The sequence below is a fragment of the Anolis carolinensis genome, unplaced genomic scaffold (genome assembly GCF_035594765.1).
Source record: "Anolis carolinensis isolate JA03-04 unplaced genomic scaffold, rAnoCar3.1.pri scaffold_9, whole genome shotgun sequence".
In the NCBI taxonomy this organism is placed as follows: domain Eukaryota; kingdom Metazoa; phylum Chordata; class Lepidosauria; order Squamata; family Dactyloidae; genus Anolis; species Anolis carolinensis.
In genome coordinates, this window is record NW_026943820.1 from 18,509,134 (window position 1) to 18,535,960 (window position 26,827).

Below are 26,827 nucleotides of genomic sequence, written 5' to 3' on the forward strand. Positions count from 1 at the left end.
CAAACCAGCTGCAATTAACTGCAATGAATCACTCTGACCAGGAGGTCATGAGTTTGAGCCCCGCTCGGAGCCTATGTTTGTTTGTCTTTGTTCTATGTTAAAAGGCATTGAATGTTTGCCTATATGTGTAATGTGATCTGCCCTGAGTCCCCTTCGGAATATAAATGCTGTAAATAAATAAATAAATAACTGTATTTAATAAATCAAAAACTATTTACTACCATTATTTCCATGTACAACAATCTATGGTACCTCTTGCAATTTCCACACTGATTTCTCTCTATTGTAGTCTCAATGTAGTCATGAATAATGAATAAAAGAATAATAATAATAATATAGTAATAATATAATAATATACTACAATAATAATAGAATAATAATAGAAGGATTATATATGTGTGTGTGTGTGTAATGTGCATAATTCCCATGGAGTAAACAACAAAACCACTGGACCAAATCACACCAAATTTGGCCACAAAAGACATTAGTCATCCAATCAATCTGCATGCGGCCGTGTGTCAGCAAAAATGGCTAGGCGTGTCAGTGCTGATACGCGTGTCATAGGTTGGCCATCACTGATATAAAGGCTATATGATATGTGCAGAGGCAAAGCTACATAGGCAATAGTTTACTATTTTGCTGGCTTATTTATTTATTTATTTATTTATTTACAGTATTTATATTCCGCCCTTCTCACGCTGAAGGAGACTCAGGGCGGATCACATTACACATATCAGGCAAACATTCAATGCCTTTAACATAGAACAAAGACAAGACAAACATAGGCTCCAAGCTGGCCTCGAACTCATGACCTCTTGTTCAGAGTGATTGGTCTCAGATGACTGCAGCTGGCTGGCTGCTCACCAGCCTGCGCCACAGCCCTTATGGTCGCTACAGTGTGTGTGAGTCTACTGAGTACTGGCTGGAAAGAAGATGGCTCTGTACTCAGAGAGGCCTGACTGTTTCTGAGGCCTTGTTTGCCGCTGATCTTGACTGAAGCAGATTAATGAAGTAAGAAAGGATTGCTTATAACTGCCGATTTCTGTAAGCAAACAGAGGGACTATTGTAAATACCATTGTTTTGTTGATCTCTTGGCTTCAGTAAAAGTTCCGGTGTTATTTGTTCTGCAAAGCTGAGTGGCGCGTCATTCGGCTGGGTGTCTCTAGGCTCACAGGCACACGTAAGAGCTTCTATCATCTACAATGCCCAACAGTCTTCATCCTGGTGAGTTTTCTCAGCCCTGGCCCATTCGGTATTAGCCTGAGCTCGCAAGGCAGACCCTGTTATCCGCAGTCCTAGTTTTATATCTGACTACAATACCATACAGTACAAGATACCGACCGGTGCATTGACCCTTGGTTCTGTGGACTACCAACCTGCAAGAGAGTGGACAGAATGCGGCAGTCCTTACGTAGCCTAGCAACCGGAGTCAGGAAGAAGGTGCCATCGCTGCAGGGCCCTCACTGTCACCAGACAGACCTTGGACTTCAGTAGGGACGGACCAACTGCCTTGGTGGGGACCTCCTCCTTCTCTTAATTACATCCATTAAACTCAAGGCTTTGATATGGATGACAACTCCAGGTTGTTGTTAGGATGAACTGGCCGGGCTGTTAGGATGAAGGGGCCGGGCTGTGGCGCAGGCTGTTGAGCAGCCTGCTGCAATAAATCACTCTGACCATGAGGTCATGAGTTCGAGGCCAGCCCATGGCGGGGTGAGCACCCGTCAATTAAAAAATAAAAAGTAGACCCTGCTCATTGCTGACCTAGCAACCCGAAAGATAGTTGCATCTATCAAGTAGGAAATAAGGTACCACTTATAAAGTGGGGAGGCAAATTTAACTAATTTACGACGTTGGAATGAGGAAGTGCCGTCACAGTGGATGATGAAGCAGCTGCTCCCCCCTGTGGCCAGAATCGAACATCCCCTCAGGAGAAGGTTAAATTGCCTCTGCGTCTGTCTCTGTCTCGGTTCTATGTGTATATGGGCATTGAATGTTTGCCCTATATGTATATAATGTGATCCGCCCTGAATCCCCTTCGGGGTGAGAAGGGCGAAATATAAATACTGTAAATAAAATAAATAAATAACTGCAGGTCTTTGGAGAGCACTGAATGGGCAGGAATATACATTGAGAAATTTTTTATTAATCCCACTCCCATGTTTAAACATTGTTATTTATCAGCACGTCAACTTTGAGTTATGAATGAGAGACCTCTAAGGTCCCTGATCGTCAGTTGCCCTGTACAGACAGTCCCCGAGTTACAGACAATATAGGTTCTGTAGCTTTGTTGTTATGTTTTACCATGTTTCCCTGAAAATAAGACAGTGTCTTATATTAATTTTTGCTCCCAAAGATGCACTAGGTCTTATTGTCAGGGGATGTCTTATTTTTCCATGAAGAAAAATTCACATTTATTGTTGAACATTTATTGTTGAACTGTATAGTAGTAGTAGTAGTAGTAGTAGTAGTAGTAGCAGTAGCAATTTATTACGGTCTATGACAAGAATATATGGAAATGGGCACAGGTACCCGAAAAGGGAAATCGCAGTTCCCATAAAAGACAGATAAAAGAACAAGTTAAAAACATGCTATAATAAAAACAAATTAAAAGCAGACTATTAGCAGTGTCAGCTAATAGTAAATATCGATCTACTAAGAGGCTCTGGAGGGGGACAGAGGGAGCATTTGCAGTATTTCAGTTATAACAGATTGCTCTGGCTACAAGCCCTGTGGGGTCAGTCATCGTCCGTCTGATGAAAATTGCTGCCGCACAGAACTTGGCGACACTATAGGTTATTGCAGAACAGGAGTCTGAGAGCAGCAGAGAGGTGTAGTATTTTTCAGTGCGGCCTGGATGTTTTAAAAGCCATCACTTCTCGGCCTTTTGGCTAAGATCAAGTATAGTATCTGTTCTTATCAGTTTAACTGTATAGTAGTTGTCATCACAAACCAACATAACCAGACAAACTGTGAATCCTATCAAGAATTTCTTGTTACTGTCATTATTTCCATGTACAAAAATCTATGGTACATATGCGTACATTTACCGATCCTGCATGCTCTGGTGTTCTGTTTGGCAGGCATGCTTCCAAACACAAACTTTGCTAGGTCGTACTTTTGGGGGAAGCCTTATATACAGCAATTCAGCAAAACCTCGACTAGGTCTTATTTTCAGGGGATGTCTTATTTTCGGGGAAATAGGGTATGCATGTGTCAGTGTCTCTTATAAGGAGTTGGCTTAACCCAGGCATGGGCAAACTTGGGCCCTCCCTCCAGGTGTTTTGGACTTCAACTCCCACAATTCCTAACAGCCTCAGCCCCCTGAGACTGTTAGAAATTGTGGGAGTTGAAGTCCCCAAGTTTGTCCATGCCTGGTTTAACCTCTGGCTTGCTAGCAAAACTGAATTTACCGGTATCTTGTACCACTTCGGATCTCTCCTTTGCAGACAATGGCTGCCCCTGCAAGGAGTCCCAATGAGAAGAAATCATCAGGAGGGAAGGCATCACCTCCTCACTTCCTGTTGCAACTGGCTGCAGCTTTGGACAATTCCACTATTAAGTCGCTGCAGGTAAAGGTAAAGGTTTTCCCCTGACGTTAAGTCCAGCCATGTCTGACTCTGGGGGTTGGTGCTCATCTCCATTTCTAAGCTGAAGAGCCGGCGTTGTCCGTAGACACCTCCAAGGTCATGTGGCCGGCATGACTGCATGGAGCGCAGGTAAAGGGTGAGCATTATTTATGAGAGAAGAGAGGAAGGAAGGGCAGGAGATCATACCCTCCAACTCTCCCAATTTGTCCGTTCCCCAGTTTCCTTCCCACTCGCTGCCTTTATCCGCAGCTTGATTCCACTGGTGCAAACCGAATTCAAAGTGCAAAAGCAGTTTGCATGCAATTCATTCTGCACTGGGGCAGAACTTCTGGAAAATGGAAATCTCCATAACCTTTTGGAGATTTTATGATTTTTGGAAAGGCATGACCTTGTTCGAAGTCAAAACTTTTTGAAAAATGATGCCATAACCTTTTGGGAAAGTGGCATTCATGCAAGGCAATTGGATTTCTCAGCTGTTAAACTGATGTATCTAGATATCCTTTTGAACTGTTAGCGACAAAGATATACCAATTCACAAAAACATGTACAATATAGTCTCACATATCCAACATAAACGGGCCGGCAGAACGTTGGATAAGCGAATATGTTGGATAATAAGGAGAGATTAAGAAGAAGCCTATTAAACATCTAATTAGGTTATGATTTTACAAATTAAGCACCAAAACATCATATTTAACAACAAATTTGACAGAAAAAGTAGTTCAATACACAGTAGTGCTATGTAGTAATTACTGTATTTATTCACTTATCCAACATTCGCTTATGCAACCTTCTGGATTATCCAACACAGTCTGCCTTTTAGTAGTCAATGGTTTTGTAGTCAATGTTTTTAATACATTGCAATGTTTTGGTGCTAAATTCGTAAATACAGTAATTACTACATAGCGTTGCTGCGTATTGAACTGGTTTTTCTGTCAAATTTGTTGTAAAACATGATGTTTTGGTGCTTAATTTGAAATATCATAATGTAATTTGATATTTAATAGGCTTTTCCTTAATCCCTCCTTATTATCCAACATATTCGCTTATTTATTTATTCTTTTATTTACAGTATTTATATTCCGCCCTTCTCACCCTGAAGGGGACTCAGGGCGGATCACATTACACATATAAGGCAAACATTCAATGCCTTAACATAGAACAAAGACAAGACAAACACGGGGCTCCGAGCTGGCCTCGAACTCATTACCTCCTGGTCAGAGTGATTCATTGCAGCTGGCTGCAGTTGGTTGCTCAACAGCCTGCGCCACAGCCCGGCCCCATCCAATATTCTGCTGGCCGATTTATGTTGGATAAGTGAGACAATAAGCAATCTGAATTATATACATAACAAATAACTAGTGGAGGCTTGAATAAGGTTGCTATTTCCAACAAGAAAGAGAATGGGACAGTGACAGAGTCTTCCAGCCTTGCCTCATTAGTCACCTTCTTCCTCTTTAGTAACACCCTTTTTATCCAAAGTTTCCAAACCACATGGCAAGCCCCTGAATCCTCCATTTTTTCTCCTGTGAGCATGGAGAGAGGCCAGATGTCTCCAGAGAGCTAAATAGTTAAATGGCTAGGTCCTACCTTTCCTATATAGAAATTTAATTATTTCAGTAAAGTCTTTTATAACTATTAAAGCCTGCTCCTGTATTGCTGATACTCATTCACTCTACCGCTAGCTCAAGAAGCGTCTGATCTGCTAAAACTGCTGTTGCTGCCGCTTTACATTTTCAAATGCCTCAATATAAAGTCAGGCACAAGTCTTGCAGCTCCCTCTTCCGTGCGGTTAACAGCATGTCTGCTCTCACAGTGGCATGAAGACGGAAGGGGCATTCTCCTTCACACCAAGTTGTATGAGGAAGAGATCCAGCGGCACCAGGAACTTTTTCCAGAAGTCAAGAATCTGAAATCTGTTTCTGTGCTCCAGGCCTGGCTGACGACTTACGGCTTCAAAACTAGAATTATAAAGTAGGTCATGCGAGATTTGTGTGTGTTTGCTATAGCGTGGAGGTAGAGCACGTGGGGAAAGGATGCGTGTTCAGTTTTTGGCATCTTGCAAGTTTAAGGATCTGAGTTGGCAGTCCTGGGAGAAACCTCTGCACAATTAAATAAGTACCGAACAATGAGTAAGATGGATCAACTCAAAGTAAGGCAGCTTTGTGCTTAGAATGTGACGCCTTGAGCAATTGCAGCAATAGTAAAGCATCTTGGTGGTTCTAGCAAAATATTCTGATGAGGAACTGAAAAATATGGATTTTTAGACATATATTGTATGCACATTAGAAGCAGTGAAATGTAGAAAAATCAGACTCTCTCTGTGTTAGAATTTAGGGATGCACAAGCTGACAGGACAAGCTGGGAGAAGGGGGGCCAGTTTTCTATACATCCCAGTGTGAATTGGTTCCTAGTACAGCTTGACAGGTCAAGAGTGGCCTCTTGATGGATCTCTCTTTTGGTGTCTGTGACTTGCTACACGTTTTTAAGAGTACTTAAGATAGGAAAATGCTGATTGTGCATATTTATGTCCATGTATGTAAGCATGTGAAGTGACGTACTAATGACGAGATGTATCTAGAAGCATGTTCTTTGTCTGAAAATGTATAAAAGGCAAGTCAACGCCTTGATCGTCTCTCTGGTTTGCTTTTTGGAAGAGATTCCACTTCCAGGGACTCAGCTGAAATAATAAACCGGACTTTTTGGCCTCTCAAAAGGATCTCTCTTTGCGTTATCTCTCCCTTCATCTACAACAATTCTAGGGGTTGTTAGAAAAGAATGAGCAGTCCTTAAAAACATCCCTCCAGCTATTTTTTTCCTATTGGTAGATGTGGCATGCAGCCTGCCCGCCACATGGTTTCGGTTTCTTGCCCTGAGGGAGAATACTCTCCCGTCAGGTAGGAAAGGTAAAGGTTTTCCCCAACTATAATGACTGGGGATGACTGTGGAAACCCTGTTTCCAAGATCTAGGAAGGTATCATTTTGTCTTCTTCCCCAGGCAAAAAGAGTCGTCTTGCTCCTATCAGGTCTACAAATGATGCCACTTGAATACAAAGGCTTGTTCGTGGAGGGAGACAGGGTATGCAGGTTTGAGAGAAGGGTTCCCTAGCATTCTGCCTCAACCAGATGGTTGAACTACTACTCCCATTAGCCTGAACTGAAATGGCAGACAAGGGTTTCAGGAAATGAGACAAAGAGAGTTCCGGTGGCTGTAGAAAAAATGACGTTTATTCTCAGTGGCCAGAGAGAGTAAGCAAAGACCTTCTCCTGTGGTCCGGAAAGCGAAGGTACTGGAACAAAGGATCACAGGTTCTTATATACCCTTTTTCCTCCATCTACTACGTCATCTAGGCATTATCCATCACCAATTAGTGTCAAAAAAGTCTTACTGTGCACTTACTAAAAAGCTATCTTTGCATTTTCCTAAAATATAGACTACTTTCAAGACCTCTAACCCTCAATTAGCCTTATCTCTGGAATCCTCATCTCAGCTTTTAGGGGTTCTCATTAATTAAGGAGTTCCCCCTTATCTTAGCTGTCAGAGACCCATTAGCACTCCCCTCATGGCGCCAGGTCTTATCTTGACATCCCCAAAAGCCTTAATTTGTCTCTTGTCCATTAGCTTATCTACTCTTGTTGACACTTAACATATGTCCCTGGCACTGAGAGTGAACTTTGGTCTTGCTTTTGCTGAGTGTATTTTTAAGGCTACGCACACAATCTGCTGGTGATTACATATTTTCCTATTTCTATTTCTTAACATGATTACATTCAATATATATTTTCCAATACAAGTATTATATTTTCCCAATACACCTTCATCAGAACCAGCTTGGTTTGGTTTGAAATTATGGCAGTTGTCATTCAAACAAATAGAGAGCAACAGGTAGAGTAGTAGATCTAAGATACAACAGCCCAGAGTATATAATAGATTTTCTGGAACCATTTATCCTCTCTCCCTTCTTTTTTCTCAGCTCTCATTTCTTGTCTTGTTTCTACCCCCTAGAACTGACTCTGACATACTCAGTTTCCAACACCCGGACTTCAAGAAGCTCCCTTCAAAGGCAGAAGAAGCGGTGGGCCCAAAAGCTGAAGTTCTGCTCTTACCAAAGCAACCCAAGAAATCCAAGAAAAGGAAAAGCATAAGCATACTGGATATCCCAGTGGCTCCCTCTGTGAACATGGGAAGTGTGCTGCCTCCAGAGTCTGCAGGTATTGAGAGCAAGTGGAAAGAAATATGGGGACATACAATCCCTGGGCTGGGGGAGCTGAGGGAGCCAACATTTCAGTATATTCCATCTGGAGTGGGAACAACTGACTGTAAAAAAATGAGAAGATCCAACCAGTTCCTATAAAGCACTGATGAAGAAAAGACAACTGCTTAGATATTACATCATACTGGGTTTGTGTCAGATGCAATAGGGATTAGTTCTCGTTCTAAATCCCATTACTAGAAAGCAGCTCCCTCAACACAGGCTTCTCCAGATGTATTAGACTAAAATAACTATCATTTCCAGCCAGCATGACTGGTAAAGATCGGATGCCAAAAATTACTCTAGTTCCTAGTTCCTTTGTGAAACATCCCAAGAACAGGTAGCTATATTTTCCTGGTTTACCAATAATATATTTTCTTCCATACATTTCAGCATGAGAATTCTGATTCCAGAGTCATTGTGCTGCATGTTGGGGGAGGTTATCTCTTCATCAAAAGACATGAACATGACCCGTGAACCGCTCTGGTCTTGCAAAATGAATTGTTTGTTGAGGTAGCTGTCAAGAGAGACCAGGTGATTAACCTGCTTTAGCACAGGAGGTTAATCTCCAATAATATATATATATATATATAGAGAGAGAGAGAGGGTAATGAAATTTCGGCCTAGGTCAAAACAACAGAACTACACATCCCAGAAACTTGGCAGCACAACCCCTCATCCATGCCTCTACGTTCATACAACAAAAACAAAAGAAAAATAAAGTCCTAATTAGAGCGAGAGGAATAATTGTTTTTATCCAATTGCTGCCAGTTAGAAGGCTAAGCTCCGCCCACTTGGTCTCCTAGCAACCCACTCAGCCCAGGGGACAGGCTGAGCTAGGCCTCACTTAGGCCTCTTTCACACTGCCTATAAAATACAGATTATCTGATTTTAACTGGATTATATGGCAGTGTAGACTCAAGGCCCTTCCACACAGCTATATAACCCATTTATAATGGACTTAATGTAAGATAAAACCTTTACCCTTTACCTTAACTACCACCAATTCCTCAATACTTTATTTCCCATACCACCATACTTCGCCACAGCAATGCGTGGCTGGGCACAGCTAGTAATATAATAAACTTTATTTTTATATCCTGCCCCATCTCCCTGAAGGGACTCGGGGCGGCTCACAACAGGGACAAGCCCGAAACAACAACACAACATATTTGACAAAAACTTGAAACATTTCAAGCTGCAATAAATCTTGCCAACCGGAAGGTTGAAAGTTTGAAGCCTGGGTCAGGGTCAGCTCCTGACCTTTAGCCCAGCTTCTGCTTACCTAGCAGTTCAAAACCAAATGTGAGTAGATAAATAGGAACTGCATTAAAGCGGGGAGGTATTTAGGCCCAGCATTTGATCAGAAAAAAGGAGGAAGTTTACGAACAAAGAAAGCTCTTTGTTAGGGAGATGGAGCGACAGCACCCTCAGTGGCCAGAACCAAGCACAGCCTCCAAAGATGCCGAGAGATGGGAAAGCCTATATGTACCTTTATCTGTTGTCTGTCTTGTCATTGTTATGATCAGCATTGAATGTTTGCCATATATGTGCTCTGTGATCCACCCTGAGTCCTCCTCGGGATGAGAAGGGTGGAATATAAATACCGTAAATAAAGAGCACCTTGCACACAAGATAAAAGGAAAGGACAAAGGTATTACTTTCCTTTTAAACATAGACAACAGTTCTTCTTGTATGCCTCAAAGACAACCTTGCCTTCCAAAGTTCATTTCGTCTTATTTCTAGGAAAGTCTCAGCGTTTGCGCCCCTTATACCAATACATCAACTATGACAACCCAGAGATGAACAGCCCGCCAGACAAGGAAAGTGATCTGCCTCAAGTGGAGGTTCCCCCTGTCTTAGAGAACAAGACAGGCCTCTTAGAACTGAGAATAACTCCAAATATAGGTAACTATCTGGAAACACAAAGGCAGGCAATAATCTCTCCCTCCAAAATCCACATCATAATAAGGATAGGAATTGCATAATGAGTTGCGTTTGAAATGTGCAACAAGAAATAGAGCAAAATGCTTACCTGTACTTTCTTATGCTGTTTCGAGATGCCTTTCTTTTTTCAGCCAGAAGGTACCATGTGCACACATAGCAACCGGTCAGAATTAAGCCAGCTTGTGTAGAGCAGGCATGGGCAAACTTTGGCCCTCCAGGTGTTTTGGACTTCAACTCCTGCAATTCCTAACAGCTTCAGGCCCTCTCCTTTCCCCCCTCAGCCGCTTAAAAGGAAGGGGCCTGAGGCTGTTAGGAAATGCGGGAGTTGAAGTCCAAAACACCTAGAGAGCCAAAGTTTACCCATGCCTGGTGTAGAGTGTTGGACTAGAAATCTGGGAAGTCCGAGTTCAAATCCCATCATAATATTTGGGCTAATCACATTCTTGCCGGAATGGCAATCCCCTTCCCTGAACAAATCTTGCCAAGAAAACCCCGTGACTCAAAGCACACAACAGCTAGCATTGCCTTTACAGACCAACTCATAAGAAAAACGGATGAATACTGTTTTTATTTACCATTGCAGTTGCAGATGACAAAGGCAAAGAACTGAGAAGCTCCATAAGTGCCACTTCAGCAACTGCAGCGAAAACAGAAGTAGACAAGTCCACTCAAGTAGATATTGATAAGATGCTCAGTGTTTGTGCCGCTCATCTCGTTCCACCGCTATCCCCACAATACAAATAGCAACGCCTAGATGGATGTGGAGCTACTCAATGAGATATGCCTAAGGATAGCAGAGCTGGCTTAGTGCCTCAATTTTTACAATGCATGTGTCTTCCATCTCTATTGTAGTTCTTAAAAAAATCTTTATTACATTCAAGTGTCAGTGTCACATCTGTTCCAGAAAGGGCAAAACACACAAAAGATAAAGACAGTTCCATCCCAATCAGACCTTTCCAATCTGAAATCCTTCAAATATGTTGATGATAACATTCATAATTTTGCTGTTTTTTCTAGTAGGGCACAAGAGGTATTCATAATATATCTGAGTGACCGATTAGGTAGGCTGAACTCAGCATACTCCATAATCAACTAAAAAGGAACCTCATAACTGAGAATATCATCATAGATTTGAGTGACGCAATGGGTTAAACCCTTGTGCCAGCAGGACTGATGACTTGAAGGTTGGGTTGCTGACCTGAAGGTTGCCGGTTCGAATCCAACCGGAGAGAGTGCAGATGATCTCTATTAGCTCCAGCTCCATGCGGAGACATGAGAGAAGCCTCCCACAAGGATGGCAAAAACATCAAAACATTCGGGCGTCCCCTGGGCAATGTCCTTGCAGATGGCCAATTCTCACACCAGAAAAGACTTGCAGTTTCTCATCGCTCCTGACATGAAAAAAGGGCTACGACGAATAAGATGTTCCACCTTATATACTTTAAAAGCAACTGAAGGGTGAGAAGGGAGATTGTGTCAGGAATATGACACTATGGGAGGTTTTGAAAGGCCTTCTGCCCTGTATTTTGAGACATGTTTAGGTCTGGAACAGTTTGTGTGTGCACATGTGTGTGTGAGAGAGAGGAAAAGAGAGACCACTGAGAATCTTCCTTTCAGTCTTAAATTTCTATTGTTTCATATGATATAGCTCTCCTAATCTTTACAGTTCTTGTGAAAGTATTTTGCATTCTTAAATTCAACATACTGTGAAGAAAAAGCTGAAGATTTCCTTAGACTTATTTCTAGTCCATGCAGGCAGGATCTGCCCTATACTTTTTTTTGTCTAGTGCTACAAGACCAGCATCTGCAACTGGAATTAAGGATACAGCTGTTCTAATTAAAAATAACTGTTAAAGCTCACAAATGATAAAAATGGGAGAAGAAATCAGTTGATTGGTGTTTTGATTCTTATCTGTGCTTCATTTCCCCTCCATAGTAATTCACTGTTTACAAGAAGAGACAGACGGTTGCTTATTAATTCTTTATATTAATGAGCAGGATTAAAACTTAGTAGGAAAACATAAACAAAATCAAGTAAACAATGTAGTTCATATAAATGTTAGCCACCTTCTCAGTTTCAGCCTAAACAAAGAACATGTCTAGGATCTGAACGCTGCACACTAAAATTTGCTCTGCAAACAGCACCAGTTTCGCACAGGATACAGGTCGAAAGGGGCAGGGAACACTATCCAATACTTGAGTCAGAGTATTACATGGATGTTTCTGGGAGATTTTGTCCCTAAAGTAACTTATCTAAATTCTGGCTTGACAAAACCTGCTTACCTCACTAAAAATCTGTGCAAATTAACATGGCAAAACTATAGAACCTTTGTTCTGTCCTTTCTAATGCTTTCAAAGACAAAATTTTAATATTAACTTAATTAGTGTCTATCAAGAAATGTTGGAAGATAAACCTTGTGTTTCTTCTAAAAACAGATGGATTTCTAGTGCCACCATACACAACCTGCAAGGTTGCATTAGCTGCATACTAAGAAGGGAGACTGACTTGTCTATAATGGCAGAGAGCCTGCTCTGTTGAGTGCAATTCAAGTTTCCATACTGGTATAAAATTGAGAGTTAACTTTAAAATAACCAATGACAAAGAAATTTGCAACACTTAAAACTGTCTACTTTAGTTTAAAAACCAAAACATATTGTTAGCGGTTTTTACCCATAAGTACAACTGGCCATTCTTTCTCCTCCCCCAAATCCACCTTGATTTCTCCACAATCCCAACTGGTTCTGCTCTTGAGGGAAATTTCTCTTATAAGTTATTTCGCTGTAGTGCCTCACAGAGGTTTTGATTGGTATCTGACTCCTCAGTGATGACCTCTACTATTTCCCAATCTCCAGACCGGCTGGATTTTTTAATAGCATCTACTACACTTTGCATATAGAGGCCATCTTCAAAGGAAGCCGCCATTGCAACTGGCTTAGGATCCCAGGTGCGCTGGTCTTCCTGTTCCTGGAAGGAGTGACGAAGTGCTTGCACTAGGTATACCATCCCTTTGAGATATAACAGAGGGATATCCTTGAACCCTTTATCTAAAAGTTCTGCATGGACATTCATGGAATCTGCGAGCAGAAGCTCTTCGTGGGGAGCAGTGTTCTTCTGGCCATAGAGATCTGTTCCGCGTGCGATAAGACGTCCTGCCGACCCAACAATCATAACTTCGTGGACAAATGATCCAGGCATGTTGAAGTTGAGAGTCACTGTGCTACAAACGCCTCCTGTCATCAGCATCTGGAAAAAACAAAAGTCATCGCTTGTGACGTGACGGATGCCACTGATGGCTGAGTTCTGTTTCACAAAGGTTTTCAGCAAACCATGGACCTTCTCCGCCTTGCGGTTTGTCAGGTGAGTGAGAAGGTCGATGATGTATGTCCCCATGGTGTGCAGGCCACCTCCGCCCATCAGCTCATCGCAGATCCAGTTATATTTGTGGCTGAGGAGGCTTCCCCAGTACACTCGGACATCACAGACCAGAATGTTGCCCACATAGTGTTCTTCAATTAGTTCCTTCATTTTAACAAAAGCTGGTAGAAATCTCAGGACATTGCCCACAAGGCTCATGAGTCTGGGATAATATCTGGCAGCTGTGACCATCCTGAAAGCATCCACAGAAGTAGCAGCTTTTTCACAAATGACATTCTTCCCAATCCCTGCAAAAGGAAGATACTTTAATTCAGATTCCATGAGGAGGTCCAGGGAGCTCTAGCAATCATAAAGGTGATGATCATGACCAGTTATGAAGCAACAGAAGCAGTACTGTGCATGAAGCTTTCAGAAGGAAACAAGGACCATCATTTTTATCCTATTAATCAAGTAGATGTGTTGTTATCTCACTCATATCACGACAAAGGACAGAAATTCTGGAAAGCTTCCAGAACACATTTGGTTCAAATCAGTGGTTCCCAATCTATGGTCCATAGACCACCAGTGGTCCGCTAAAACTAAAATATGGTCCACAGCCTCACTGTTACTACTACAGATAATAACACAGCCCAACCAAAAGAAAATTCTTGGTGTCTTCATTTTTAGGCCTGTTCCTGGGGTTTTTTAGGGCGCTGATTCAGAAAACTGCATTGGATAGACCACACAATTTATTTATTTATTTCATATATTTGTATCCCATCCTTCTCACACGCTGGGGTGGGGGGACTCAGGGTGGCTTCACAACCAGCAGTCATTAGATGCCAAAAACAGACAGTTATAAAAACAATACAATTAAAATAGATAATTAAAATATCAATTAGAAAAACATCATTTAAAAATTATACAAGTCTAAATTATAGTCCAGGGTCCGTTCATTATCAGTCACATATATCCTTATTATTACTGCTGCGTTTGCTGCTCGAATGCCTGGTCCCATAGCCATGTTTTGAGTTTTTCCCGAAAGGATAAAAGGGAGGGGGTCGACCTGATTTCATTAGGGAGGGAATTCCACAGACAAGGGGCCGCCACTGAGAAGGCCCTGTGTCTTGTCCTCACCAATCACGCTTGCGAGGATGGTGGGATTGAGAGCAGGCCACCCCCCACCCCTGATGATCTTAATCTCCGAGGTGGATCATAGAGGGAGATACGTTTGGAAAAGTAAGCCGAGTCAGAGCCATCAGCTCTAGATCATTAAATATGGTTTTCTGTGGGCAAGTAGCAACTACTGGATGGCATATGTTCTGTATCAGAAACTAGAACTGATGTGGTCTATTTATTGCAGTTTTCTGAATCAGCATTCCAAATAACCAACCCAAATCTAAAGTTGACCAAAGACTTATTCGTTTTTTTGGTACTGACGTTTTTAAAAATTATAATCTATGGGTACATCCAGCAATCTACAAAAGAGAAGAAATAATATTGTTCAGTTATATATACAGGTCATATGACTTAATATTTTAAAATTCCATAGCTTTATGCAAGAAATATGCTCCAAAACAAGGCATTCAATTTCATAGTATCAATTCTTCGGCAGCAGCCATAATCTCTCAGCTGGAATCTAGTAGAGAGGATGTGCATGATAAACAACAACCAGAACAATTTGCAATAATAACACAGTACCTAGAGCTTTCACTGCGATTTGTCGGGTCAGAGGTGGCGGGATGTTGATGCAAACCAGATCTACGTCCTGGTGCAGCAAAACATCATCTGTTTGACTTGTGTAGAAGGAAATGTCCATTTCCTTAGCTAGCTGCTTTGCTTCCTCTTCAGTTTTCCCCCACAGAGCCTCAATTGAGAAGCCTTCTGCTCTCAGCAGAGGCACCAACACCCGAGCGGTGCTCCCAGTTCCAAATACCCCGACACCAGGAAGCATTTTCATTTTGGCTTTTCCCCACAATTCACTTCCTGTAGCCAAAGCTCAAGCATAAAAGCCATGCCATTCAGCATCCTGCTTCATCCAGTTCCTAAAATGGGAAAAAGAAGAAAACACTATTATAAGGCACTTTTACATGTCTTGCATAATTCATGTCTAACACAAAAGCAGTCAAAAGCAGATTATTAAATGTCAAATATAAATAAAATCTCATGTTCAGAATGTATCTCTATAATGCTGCTTCTTAATATTAATCTTGCACATATTTAATAGAATAACTTGATTTACTACAAACATCTAGTACTGCTTTAACTTGAAAATAAAATACGACTTTGTAGTTTGAAATATAACTCTAGTCGCCTCTGCAAGAAAACCCCTCCTTTCAAACATTTAAATATCCAAGTTGTCCCATTCATCATTTCTAGGCTGCACAAACAGTATAACCTCCTGATGGGTTCAGTAGCAATGGATTTAATTTTTTGAAGTTGAACATATGAATAAATACAGTTATACTTCAGTTAACAAAGTAGATATGTTCCTGGGCTTTATTTCTTTAACTGAAACTTTGATACCAGAGGAAGTAATAAAATGGGAAAAATAGTTCCAACACTACAAAAAAGATAAGTAATTCAATATATTTCAGCAAACCTTTAATTGAAAACTAACACTAAAATGCATACCAGGATTATTTTTCCCCTTTCAATGGCCTCCACCTTTCTTAATAATAATAATAATAATAATAATAATAATAATAATAATAATAATAATAATTTTATTTTTGTACCCCGCCCCATCTCCCCGAAGGAACTCTGGGCAGCTTACATGGGGCCAAGCCCAGTCAACAACAATGAAATAACACCATAAAACAGATTAAAAACAATAAAAAACAAGTCATAAAAATCACATATCAGAACAAAAGATAAAATTTTACTGTAGATAAAATCAGGAGAAACCTGGGCCAAAGTGCTAGTTTCTTAAGATGTTGGTAACAAAACTTACAGATCTATACTTTTCCAACATGCCAGAGGAGCTGGTGAGACAAGCTTATCTGCTTTCGCCCTTTCTTTATTTTTGATTTGCTCTTCTAAGATGTTCAGTAAGTGATTCTAAATGTTGCCGTTTACCTCAACTACCCAACATAAGCACACACAGCTACAGTGGGATCACCTAAAGGAAAATCTCATTCTTTCCCAAGTCAGACTTTATTGTATTATCTGCCACCCTGTTGACAGTAAACACAGGAAGCCTGTCTTTTTTCAGCCGCCCTTTACCATTCTACCAATGCTAAAGGTGCAAAAACCCAACTTGACAGAAGACAAGAAAAAGAGGACTAGACTGGATTCTCATAAAAAGATTTTGCAAAACTGAGCTCACCTCTCCAAACGGCAGGGCGGAGATGTCCACGAGCATGACACCCCCGAGGCAGAGCCCATACTGGTGCAAAAGGCAGGCATGGGTCTGTCTGTGCTGGAGTTTCAGCAGCATGGTCTGCTGGCCAACATAATCCTGGGGCTTTTTGGTCCTCCAGCTGCTGCTCTCTTCCTCCTCCTCCTCCTCTTGCCAGCAATTGCTTAGCAGAGGCAGACAGGCTGCATTGTCCCCACCAAGACTCTGGCTCCTTCTGGAAGCGAACGGGACAGCCAAGCACTACTAAGCTCTGGAAGGGTCAGGTACTCGTCATCATGAGCTGGAGAGAAAGAGAGAAAAAAAACATTAGCTAAGCAGAGGACAGTCAGTACTTGGCAGAGGGGATGACTGTGTGGCTACAATATTATTATTTTGTAATACAATATAACACTAATAATACAATATAATAATATTAATTATATATTATATATTACATGTAATATTATTCATAATACAGTAGAGTCTCACTTATCCAAGCCTCGCTTATCCAAGCTTCTGGATTATCCAAGCCATTTTTGTAGTCAATGTTTTCAATATATCATGATATTTTGGTGCTAAATTCGTAAATACAGTAATTACTACACAGCATTACTGCATATTGAACTACTTTTTCTGTCAAATTTGTTGTATAACATGATGTTTTGGTGCTTAATTTGTAAAATCATAACCTAATTTGATGTTTTTCCTTAATCCCTCCTTATTATCCAACATATTCGCTTATCCAACGTTCTGCCGGCCCGTTTATGTTGGATAAGTGAGACTCTACTGTATTACATTATATAGATATAGTGCAATATGGTAATTTATTGCCAGTATTGTGCTATGCTAATGATATAATATTGTATGTAAATTTAATTTGTAAGCTGCTCTTGAGTCCCCTTCGGAGTGAGAAGGGCGGGATATAAATGTATCAAATAAATAAATAAATAAATACAAGCCCTGAAATGCACCTGGGGCCTTGTTGGCCATATAAAATGATGTGGCAGACCGGATTCGGCCCACGGGCTGTGTGTTTAAAGCAGACATAGGCAAACGTTGGCCCTCCAGGTGTTTTGGACTGCAACTCAGTGGCTGAGGGGAGGAAAGAAGGGGCCTGAGACTGTTAGGAATGGTGGGAGTTGCAGTCCAAAACACCTGGAGGGCCCAAGCTTGCCCATTCCACAAAAGCCCAGGCTCTTTGCTGGATGAGGAGCAACAGGCTCTCCTTCTGGGAGGGAACAGAGCTGCCAACTCCTACCGTAGGAAGGGCCGCCTTGGGCCTGTGTGCTGCCAGAGCCCCACCGACGGCTTCCCTCCCTCAGCATCCTTTCCCCTTCTGCCCCCTCTCTCTCCCTTCCGCCTTCCACTCTCCTTCGCCTCCCTTTTCCCCTCAGAAGCAAAAAGGAAGGCTGTGGGGACGGAGCGCAGGATGGCAGCCTCCCCGCCTCACCTGAGGGCCGCAACGCGCCTGCGCCCTCTGCCCCCGGGGTGCGCGCGCACACACCTCCCTCTCGCGGGCGACGCCACCAACCCTCCGTTTCTGGCCCCGGTCTGTCAGAACAGAGCGGTCGCTCGCGCATGCGCCCCTAAGGGAACGATTTGTCCTTCATCCGTCTCAGGAGCGCCCTCTAGGTTCCACTTGCTGCAGTTCATGCTGGAAGACCTTACATCAGGCATGGGCAAACTTAATAATAAAAATAATAAAACTTTATTTATACCCCGCCACCATCTCCCTGCGGGGACTCGGGGCGGCTTACATGGGGCAGAGGCCCAAACAACATAGAACAAAACATAGGCAACATAATACAAATCTTCTCTCTCTCTCTCTCTCTCTCTCTCTCTCTCTCTCTCTCTCTCTCTCTCTCTCTCTCTCTCTCTCTCTCTCTCTCTCTCTATATATATATATATATATATATAAGAGTTTATATATATATATATATAAAAAGAGTGATGGCATCACGGCGACCCACAAAACAACGAAACTACAAGCCCCCCAACCTCGAAATTTGACAACACAACCCATCATCCACGCCTCTAGGTTGATACAACAAAAAGCAAAGAAAAATAAAGTCCTAATTAGAGGGAGAGAAATAATTGTTTTTATCCAATTGCTGCCACTTAGAAGGCTAAGCTCTGCTCACTTGGTCTCCTAGCAACCCACTCAGCCCAGTGTTAATAAAGGAATATAAAATAAAATAAATACAAATAATACAATAAAAATAATAAAAAACACTAAAAAAATTAATACAATCAAATACTATAACAAAATAACTAAAAACAATGCAACAAAATAATAAAATATAATAAATTAAAAAGATAAGTTCCAATAAAATTAATTAAAAAAATACAAATAACGTCAAATAAAAATTCCACAACAACTTTTAACCAATACCACCACCACTTTGCCACAGCAATGCGTGGCCGGGCACAGCTAGTCACACTATAAAAAGATAAAACAGTAATACAATATATCAATTAAAACAAAAATATAGGATAAAAAATTGCATTTAAAACACATAAATGGTAAAATCGTAATAAAAACTTAGGCCCTCCCTCCAAGTGTTTTGGACTTCAACTCCCGCAATCCCTACCTTTGAGCAAGGGCACGAGGAAAGACAAGCACTCCTGCCTAAATTCTCCAAAGTCTGAGCCAGATCATCTTTTGCCAATGTTATCTGATCTGTTTGTGTTGGCCTTTCAGGGTTAAAGAAAATATGCCAACATCATTCAAGGAACTAAAATAATTTAAACTCTGGGGGTGCAATGGGTTAAGCCAGTGGTTCACAACCTGTGGGTCCCCAGGTGTTTTGGCCTACAACTCCCAGCCAGGATTTTTGTGAGTCGAAGGCCAAAACATCTGGGGACCCACAGGTTGAAAACCACTGGGTTAAACCCTTGTGCCGGCAGGACTGCTGACCAAAAGGTTGGCAGTTTGAATCCGGGGAGTGGAGTGAGCTCTCGTCTGTCAGTTCCAGCTTCTCATCCCACGGGATGATAAAACATCTGGGTGTCCCCTGAGCAACATCCTTGCAGACAGCCAATTCTCTCACACTGATGAGGAACTGAAAAATATGGATTTTTAGACATATATTGTATGCACATTAGAAGCACTGAAATGTAGAAAAATCATGCTGTCTCTGTAGCAGGCACTCATACACAAACACAAAGAAGTGCAGGGGTTTGTGTAAATGTACAAGCTGGGAGAAGGGGGGCCTGTTATCTATACATTTCATTAGAGGGAGAGCAGACTTTTGACAAGTCAAGAGTGGCCTCTTGATGGATCTCTCTTTTGGTGTCTGTGACTTGCTACAGGCTTTTAGAGTGCTTAAGATAGGAAATTGCTGATACGTGCATATTTATGCCCATGTATGTAAGCATGTGAAGTGACGTACTAATGACGAGATGTATGTAGAAGCATGTTCTTGGTCTGAAAGTGTATAAATGGCAAGTCAACGCCTTGATCGGGGCTCTGGTTTTTCTTTCAGAAGAGATTCCACTTCCAGAGTCTTCAGCTGAATAAAATAAAATCCTTTCCAGCCTCAACAAAAGGATCTCTCTTGGCGTTATCTCTCATGTCATCTATATCAACACCAGAAGTGACTTGCAGTTTCTCAAGTCGCTCCTGACACGAAAAAAATGCTAACAGCAGAGAGTTCCACTGCTGAACTGCTCTTCCTATGGTCAGGAAGTTTTTTCTAATGTTCAGGCGGAATCTCCTTGGAACAGTCACTACAGTAGTAAAGTACACACAGTAGTGCTTGTGTCTTCTTGTAGGATAGTGGTTCTCAACCTGTGGGTTCCCACCTGTTTTGGCCTACAACTCCCAGAAATCCCAGCCAGTTTACCAGCTGTTTACCAGCCCTTCTCCCCTAGAGGACTCAGAGTGGATTACAGTATTTACATATATAGGCATATATACCCTGTTTCCCCTAAAATAAGACATCCCCAAAAAATAAGACCTAGTAGAGGTTTTGCTGAATGGCTAAATATAAAGCCTCCCCTGAAAGTAAGACCTAGCAAAGTTTTTGTTTGGAAGCATGCCCGCTGAACAGAACACCAGAGCATGCAGGATCGGTAAATGTACGTACCATAAAGTGTTGTACATGGAAATATTGGTAGTAACAAGAAATTCTTGATAGGATTCACAGTTTGTCTGGTTATGCTGGTTTATGATGACAACTACTGTACAATATGTAATAAATGTTCATTTTTTTGTTCAACAATAAATGTAAATTCTTCATAGAAAAATAAGACATCCCCTGAAAATAAGACCTAGAGCATCTTTGGGAGCAAAAATTAATATAAAACACTGTCTTATTTTCGGGGAAACACGGTAGGCATATAATTCAATCCCTTTACAATCACATGAGAGACACAAACACAAATATTAAATAAATATTAAGTATTAAAAACATTTAAAACCAATTACAATTATTGTGGAGATATGTCAATTAAATAGTATATTATTATTATTATTATTATTATTATTATTATTATTATTATTAAACTTTATTTGTATCCCGCCAGCATCTCCCGAAGGACTCGATGCGGCTTACAAAGGCCAAGGCCTCAACACACAATATAACAATACAAAACAAAAGGCAAATTAAAACAATTAAAACAGTATAAACAACAAGCAGTAAACAATACGCTAAAACACAACTGGGCCGGGCCAGAGTAATGGGTACAAGATTAAAAGTGCTGATGTGACAGGTGAAATATAAGGCTTATAGGGCAAGTGCAGGGTGCAATATGCAATCTAAGTTCTAATAAAGTGCTTATAGGACTTGGTATTGGAGATTTCCTATTAATCTGGGAAGGCACATTGGAACAGCCAGGTCTTCAAGTTCTTTCTGAAGACTGCCAATGTAGGGGCCTGTCTGAGATCCTTGAGTCGAGGGGCCACCACAGAGAAGGCCCTGTCTCGTGTCTCCACCAACCTCGCTTGCGACGCAGGCGGGATCACGAGCAGGGCCTCTCCAGATGACCGAAGTGAATGCGTGGGTTCGTAGACGGAGATGCGGTCACAGAGGTAGGATGGTCCCAAACTGTTCAGGGCTTTGTAGGTAAGCACCTGCACCTTGAATTGGGCTCGGAAAATAAATGGCAGCCAGTGGAGCTCCTTGAACAGGAGGGTTGACCTCTCTTTGTAAGGGGCCCCAGTTAACATCCTGGCTGCCGCTCGTTGGACTAGTTGGAACTTCCGAGCCGTTTTCAAGGGCAGCCCCACGTAGAGCGCATTACAGTAGTCCAGTCTGGAGGTGACCAAGGCATGGACCACCCCCGCCAGATCAGCCTTCGCAAGGTATGGTCGCAGTTGGCGCACGAGTCTCAATTGTGCGAAGGCCCTCCCAGACACCGCCAACGCCTGAGCCTCAAGCATAAGCGATGAATCCAAGAGGACTCCCAGACTGCGGACCTGTGGCTTCAGGGGGAGTGTAACCCCGTCCAGCACAGGTTGCCACCCTATGCCCCGTTCAGGTTTACGATCGACCAGGAGGACCTCTGTCTTGTCGGGATTGATCTTCAGCTTGTTCCTCCTCATCCAGATAGACACAGCGGCCAGGCACTCGTCCAGCACCCGAGAGGCCTCCTTGGAATTAGGTGGAAAGGAGTAATAGAGTTGTGCGTCATCTGCATAGAGGTGACACCCAACTCCAAAACTCTGGATGACCTCTCCCAGCGGTTTCATGTAGATGTTAAAAAGCATGGGAGACAGAGTAGAGCCTTGCGGGATCCCACAGCTCAAAGGCCAGGGGTCCGAGCAGGCGTCTCCCAGCTTCACCATCTGGGATCGACCCTCCAGGAAGGATCGGAGCCACGACAAAACCATGCCCCCGAGACCCATCCCAGAGAGTCGTCCCAGAAGGATACCATGATCGATGGTATCGAAAGCCGCTGAGATGTCCAAGAGAACCAACAGGGTCACACTCCCCCTGTCCAGCTCTCTACGGAGGTCATCCACCAAGGCGACCAAGGCTGTCTCGGTGCCGTGACCAGGCCTGAAACCAGACTGTGACTGATCTAGGTAGTTGATGTCATCTAGAAAGCCCTGGAGCTGGGAGGCAACCACCCGCTCCAGCACCTTACCCAAGAAAGGGAGGTTGGAGATTGGTCTGAAATTGTTCAGCACCGTGGAGTCAAGGGAAACCTTTTTAAGGAGTGGACGAACCACAGCTTGTTTCAGGTAAGATGGAAAACCCCCCTGCTCCAACGATGCATTAATGATCAACACAAACCAATCAACCAGCCCCTCCCTGGCCGATTTAATTAGCCAAGACGGGCAAGGGTCCAGAGCCGACGTGGTTGCCCTCACCGCCCCAAGGACCTCCACCACGGTCTCAGGAAGAACAAGCCTAAAAGAATCCCACAAAATTGGACAAGCAGACGCCTCAATCACCTCCCCTGGCACTGTGGTGAAATTGGAGTTGAGCTCAAGGCGTATCTGAGCGACTTTGTCCGCAAAATGGTGTGCGAAATCGCGACACCGAGTTGCTGGGTCGTCAAAAGTCTCCTCCTCCATAGGTGGCTGAAGGAGTTCCCCAACGACCCGAAACAACTCCGATGATCTATTTGCTGCAGACGCTATACGGGTAGTCATGTAGGACTCCTTGGCTGCCCGTATAGCCACGGTATACGCCCTAAGAGAGGCTGTAGCCCGTGCTCGGTCGGACACGTCCTGAGAACTCCTCCAAGTGCGCTCTAGCCCCCTCCTCGTATGCTTCATCACAGCCAGCTCCCCGGTGAACCAGGGAGACGGCTTGTCATGACGCAACGTGATGGGGCGTTCGGGAGCGATCGTATCTATCGCCCTGGTCACTTCCCTGTTATAGAGATCGACCAAGACGTCAACAGGATTGCCAGGCTCCATGGCAGGAAGAACCCCAAGATTCTTCAGGAATCCCTCCAGATCCATCAGTCTCCTGGGGCGGACAATCTTAATTTGTCCTCCACCCCTGCGGAGGTTTAGGGTCGCCGAAAGTCTAAAACTGACCAGATAATGATCAGACCATGACACAGGAAGGGTGTTTTGTTCTTCCACTCTGATCATTCCACCGTCCGCCACAAAAACTAGGTCGAGTGTGTGTCCAGCCTGATGGGTAGGACCAGTTATAATTTGTGATAGCCCCATGGTCGTCATGGCGACCATGAAATCCTGAGCTGCACCAGTCAAAGGGGTCTCAGCATGAATGTTAAAGTCTCCCAGCACCACCAGGCGCTGGGAGATCAAGGCCGAATTGGAGACCACCTCTGCTAGCTGAGTCAGGGAAACTACTGGGTCACGGGGTGGGCGGTACACCAGCAGAAACCCCACGCTATCACGGTTCCCCACCCTCAGGTGGACACACTCAAACCCAGATGCTTGCGGAACAGGGCATCTGGCCACGGCGATGGATTGCCGATAGACAACTGCGACCCCTCCTCCGCGCCCCCCCAGCCTGGCCTGCTGATGCACTCCGAAGCCTGGTGGGCACAGCTGAGTGAGATTTACTCCCCCCAGCTCGTCCAGCCAGGTCTCGGTAATGCAAGCCAGATCCGCCCCCCCATCCAGGATCAAGTCCTGAATGGCAGCGGTCTTACCATTGACGGATCTGGCGTTGATCAGCAAGACCTTAAGGCTAAGGGGACTGCAATGGGGCCTACCACTTCCTACCTTTTCAAGGGTCGCAAGCACTCTGTTGCGCTTCTCCCTAGGATGTTGGTGACCCGCAAGTCTCCTCCCCCACACGACCTGAATGGCGCCCCCCTCCTCCGGTCCCCCCTCCCCCCCTACATGGTTGGGATCTGTGGCTAGTCAACTTTCAGAAGAAGTAAGGCTGGAGTATAGTCTCCCTTGGGCTTCAGGTAGGGATGCTTCCGATGTTAAACTGGAAGGAGAGCCATCGAGGGATTTCACTGTATTTCACTACAGTGTTCCCTCACTACTTCGCGGTTCACTTTTCGCAGATTCGCTGTTTAGCGGTTTTTCAATAAACTCTAAAAGACTATTATAAATCATAAAAATGTACAATTTACAGCCTAAGGAAGGGAGGAAAGAGAAGCCAAAGGGAGAGAAAAGGAGCCCAAGTGGCAACGGGAGAAGAAGGAGGCGATTTATCAACACATGACTGGTTGATAAAGACTTAAAATAGTGTATAACTACTAAAATAATGCATAAATATTAAAATAAATAGTGTCCCTACTTCGCGGATTTCCACTTATTGTGGGTAGTCCTGGAACGTAACCCCCGCAATAAGTGAGGGAACACTGTATATTATTTTATAAATCATTCCCATTACTTCCAGGGCAAACCACTTCTAGAGACTTTTCTTCCAGAGGCTGGTTGTAGATAGCAACTTTCTCAAGCCTCCTTTATTTGATGTTTGTCTGCTTAATTATGTATTGGTTTATTTCCTGAAGTGTATGTCTTCTTTGGTTTGCAGTTTTCTTAGCTCTATGTACTTAAAACAGTGGGAGAGGCTGCAGATCATGTGACTGGTTCAGCGGCTGTTTAGAATTTCAGTTTTAAAAGGATGACAGAAGTCAGGTTGAGGCTTGAGTCCGTTAGGCTGCAGAAGCCAGTGTAGGAAGTTAGAAGTCAGTTGAGGCTTGGGTTTCTTGGAAGTAGACTGTTATAAAGCGAGCAGTACAGAGCAATTTAGTGAAGAAGATTAAGTTAAAGATACAAACTGAAATGTTTTAAAGCTTAACCTGACAAGAAATGTACCTGTATATTTAGATACATGAAGTTGAGTAAACAAAAATGGTATTTTAAAAGAAGTCTGCCTGAATCTTTGTCTGCTGAGAGCATGAAATAGAAACAAGATATTGATGAGCCCAGTGTTCATCCATTACCCAATAAACTAAAGGAACACTCCTGAACGTCTGCTACGCAATAGGTTTTGATCCTAATAGGTCATAATCCCTAATAGGTTCATTAGCCCAATAAGGTTCCATTGCCAAATATTCCCAACTGTTTTCATTTTGATTTTCTGCATAAATGTTGAGCCCATGGTCAGTACTGATGATTTTATCAGTTCTGTACTGGCTTTAGACCAGGGGTCCTCAAACTTTTTAAGCCGAGGGCTGGCCCACAATCCTTCAGACTGTTGAGGGGCCGGATTATCATTTGAAAAAAAATACAAACAAATTCTGATGCACACTGCATATGTCTTATGTGTAGTGCAAAAACAACAACAACAACAACAACAACAATGAAAGAACAATACAACATTTAAAAATAAAAACAATTTTAACCAACATACATTTATCAGGATTTCAATGGGAAGTGTGGTCCTGCTTCTGGCCAATGAGATAGTCAAGTTAATTAGGGTTGTTGTTGTTGTTGTTGTGTGCCTTCAAGTCATTTCAGACTTTGGGCGAGCCTAAGTCTAAAATTTATTTATTTATTTATTATTTACTACATTTGTATCACACCCTTCTCACCCCAAAGGGGACTCAGAGTAGCTTACAAGTTATATGTACATACAATATATTATATTATTAGCATTATTATTACTATATTGAACTATACCACTATACTGTAATATTATTAGTAATATTATATGTAATATAGAATATATAATTAATATTATTATATGGTATTATTATTAGTGTTATATTGTATTACATTATAATATTATTATCAATATTATATGTATACACAATACATTATATTATAAAACTGAGGGCGGGGGCCAGGTAAATGACCTCGGAGGGTCGCATCTGGCCCCCGGGCCTTAGTTTGGGGACCCCTGCTTTAGACTGTAAATAGTGCCTTAAAATTAGAAGATTTTTCCTTAAATGCTTACCTTCTGTCAGGTGTTAGAACAGGTATGGGCAAACTTCGGCCCTCCAGGTGTTTTGGACTCCAACTCCCACAATTCCTAACAGCCTCAGGCCTCTTCCTTTCCCCCCTCAGCCGAATGGATATTAAAAATTATGTATATAAAGAACATGGATACACTGACATATTACTTGAAGACCCATCATGGTAAACCAAAAAAAGAAACAGATTGGACATTACTGACAACTTATATAGAACAAGAAGAACTTTTTACAAAAACATAATGTCGGAGTGGACTTATAATGATAACAAGTACAAAATATTCTATCACCTAGAAGAAAAGACGGGTTTTTTTCTGTTTAATGATTTATATTTTTAATTTCTTTTTTATTATTTCTCCTCCTCCCTATCACACCCCCCCTTTTCACTTTCTTTTCTATACTCATTATTGTTCTCACTCTTATTATGTTCAAAAACACTTAATAAAAATATTTTTTAAAGGAATTGTGGGTGTTGAAGTTCAATACTCCTGGAGGGCTGAAGTTTGCCAATGCCCATGTTAGAATCTCCCCATG

At 42.5% G+C, this 26,827-nt stretch overlaps 2 protein-coding genes and 1 pseudogene across 6 annotated transcripts; 2 read left to right on the forward strand and 1 right to left on the reverse strand.

Annotated features, from left to right (window-relative positions):
* Positions 1 to 794: 794 nt before the first annotated feature.
* On the forward strand, positions 795 to 10,666 carry cunh16orf86 (chromosome unknown C16orf86 homolog). Of its 3 annotated transcripts, none has more exons than XM_062962029.1 (6): positions 795 to 1,225; positions 3,451 to 3,579; positions 5,408 to 5,565; positions 7,598 to 7,803; positions 9,591 to 9,752; positions 10,375 to 10,666. In XM_062962029.1, exons 2-6 carry the CDS (start codon positions 3,454 to 3,456, stop codon positions 10,533 to 10,535), a joined length of 813 nt encoding a protein of 270 aa, XP_062818099.1. In that variant the 5' UTR covers positions 795 to 1,225; positions 3,451 to 3,453; the 3' UTR covers positions 10,536 to 10,666. The 3 variants fall into 3 exon arrangements, with proteins under 3 accessions (XP_062818099.1, XP_016851709.1, XP_016851710.1); XM_016996220.2 differs by having other exon boundaries at positions 796 to 1,514; XM_016996221.2 differs by having other exon boundaries at positions 799 to 1,514; positions 3,451 to 3,573.
* On the forward strand, positions 2,873 to 3,079 carry LOC134293694 (U2 spliceosomal RNA; annotated as a pseudogene).
* Positions 10,667 to 11,758: 1,092 nt separating the features above from the next.
* On the reverse strand, positions 11,759 to 18,089 carry gfod2 (Gfo/Idh/MocA-like oxidoreductase domain containing 2). 3 transcript variants are annotated; one of them, XM_003225375.4, is made up of 4 exons: positions 17,937 to 18,089; positions 16,475 to 16,787; positions 14,848 to 15,191; positions 11,759 to 13,454 (listed from the first exon to the last, which is right to left on the reverse strand). In XM_003225375.4, exons 3-4 carry the CDS (start codon positions 15,104 to 15,106, stop codon positions 12,556 to 12,558), a joined length of 1,158 nt encoding a protein of 385 aa, XP_003225423.1. In that variant the 5' UTR covers positions 15,107 to 15,191; positions 16,475 to 16,787; positions 17,937 to 18,089; the 3' UTR covers positions 11,759 to 12,555. The 3 variants fall into 3 exon arrangements, with proteins under 3 accessions (XP_003225423.1, XP_008115881.1, XP_008115880.1); XM_008117674.3 differs by having other exon boundaries at positions 17,991 to 18,011; XM_008117673.3 differs by lacking the exon at positions 17,937 to 18,089 and adding an exon at positions 17,745 to 17,925.
* Positions 18,090 to 26,827: the final 8,738 nt, after the last annotated feature.

Coding starts and splice junctions, on each gene's coding strand:
- gfod2 (XM_003225375.4), bottom strand. CDS start 15,106: ATGAAAATGCTTCCTGGTGTCGGGGTATTTGGAACTGGGAGCACCGCT. Junction 13,455..14,847: donor AATCGCAGTGAAAGCTCTAG/GTACTGTGTTAT, acceptor TTCCTTTTGCAG/GGATTGGGAAGAATGTCATT.
- cunh16orf86 (XM_062962029.1), top strand. CDS start 3,454: ATGGCTGCCCCTGCAAGGAGTCCCAATGAGAAGAAATCATCAGGAGGG. Junction 3,580..5,407: donor TTAAGTCGCTGCAGGTAAAG/GTAAAGGTTTTC, acceptor CTGCTCTCACAG/TGGCATGAAGACGGAAGGGG. Junction 9,753..10,374: donor GAGAATAACTCCAAATATAG/GTAACTATCTGG, acceptor TTACCATTGCAG/TTGCAGATGACAAAGGCAAA.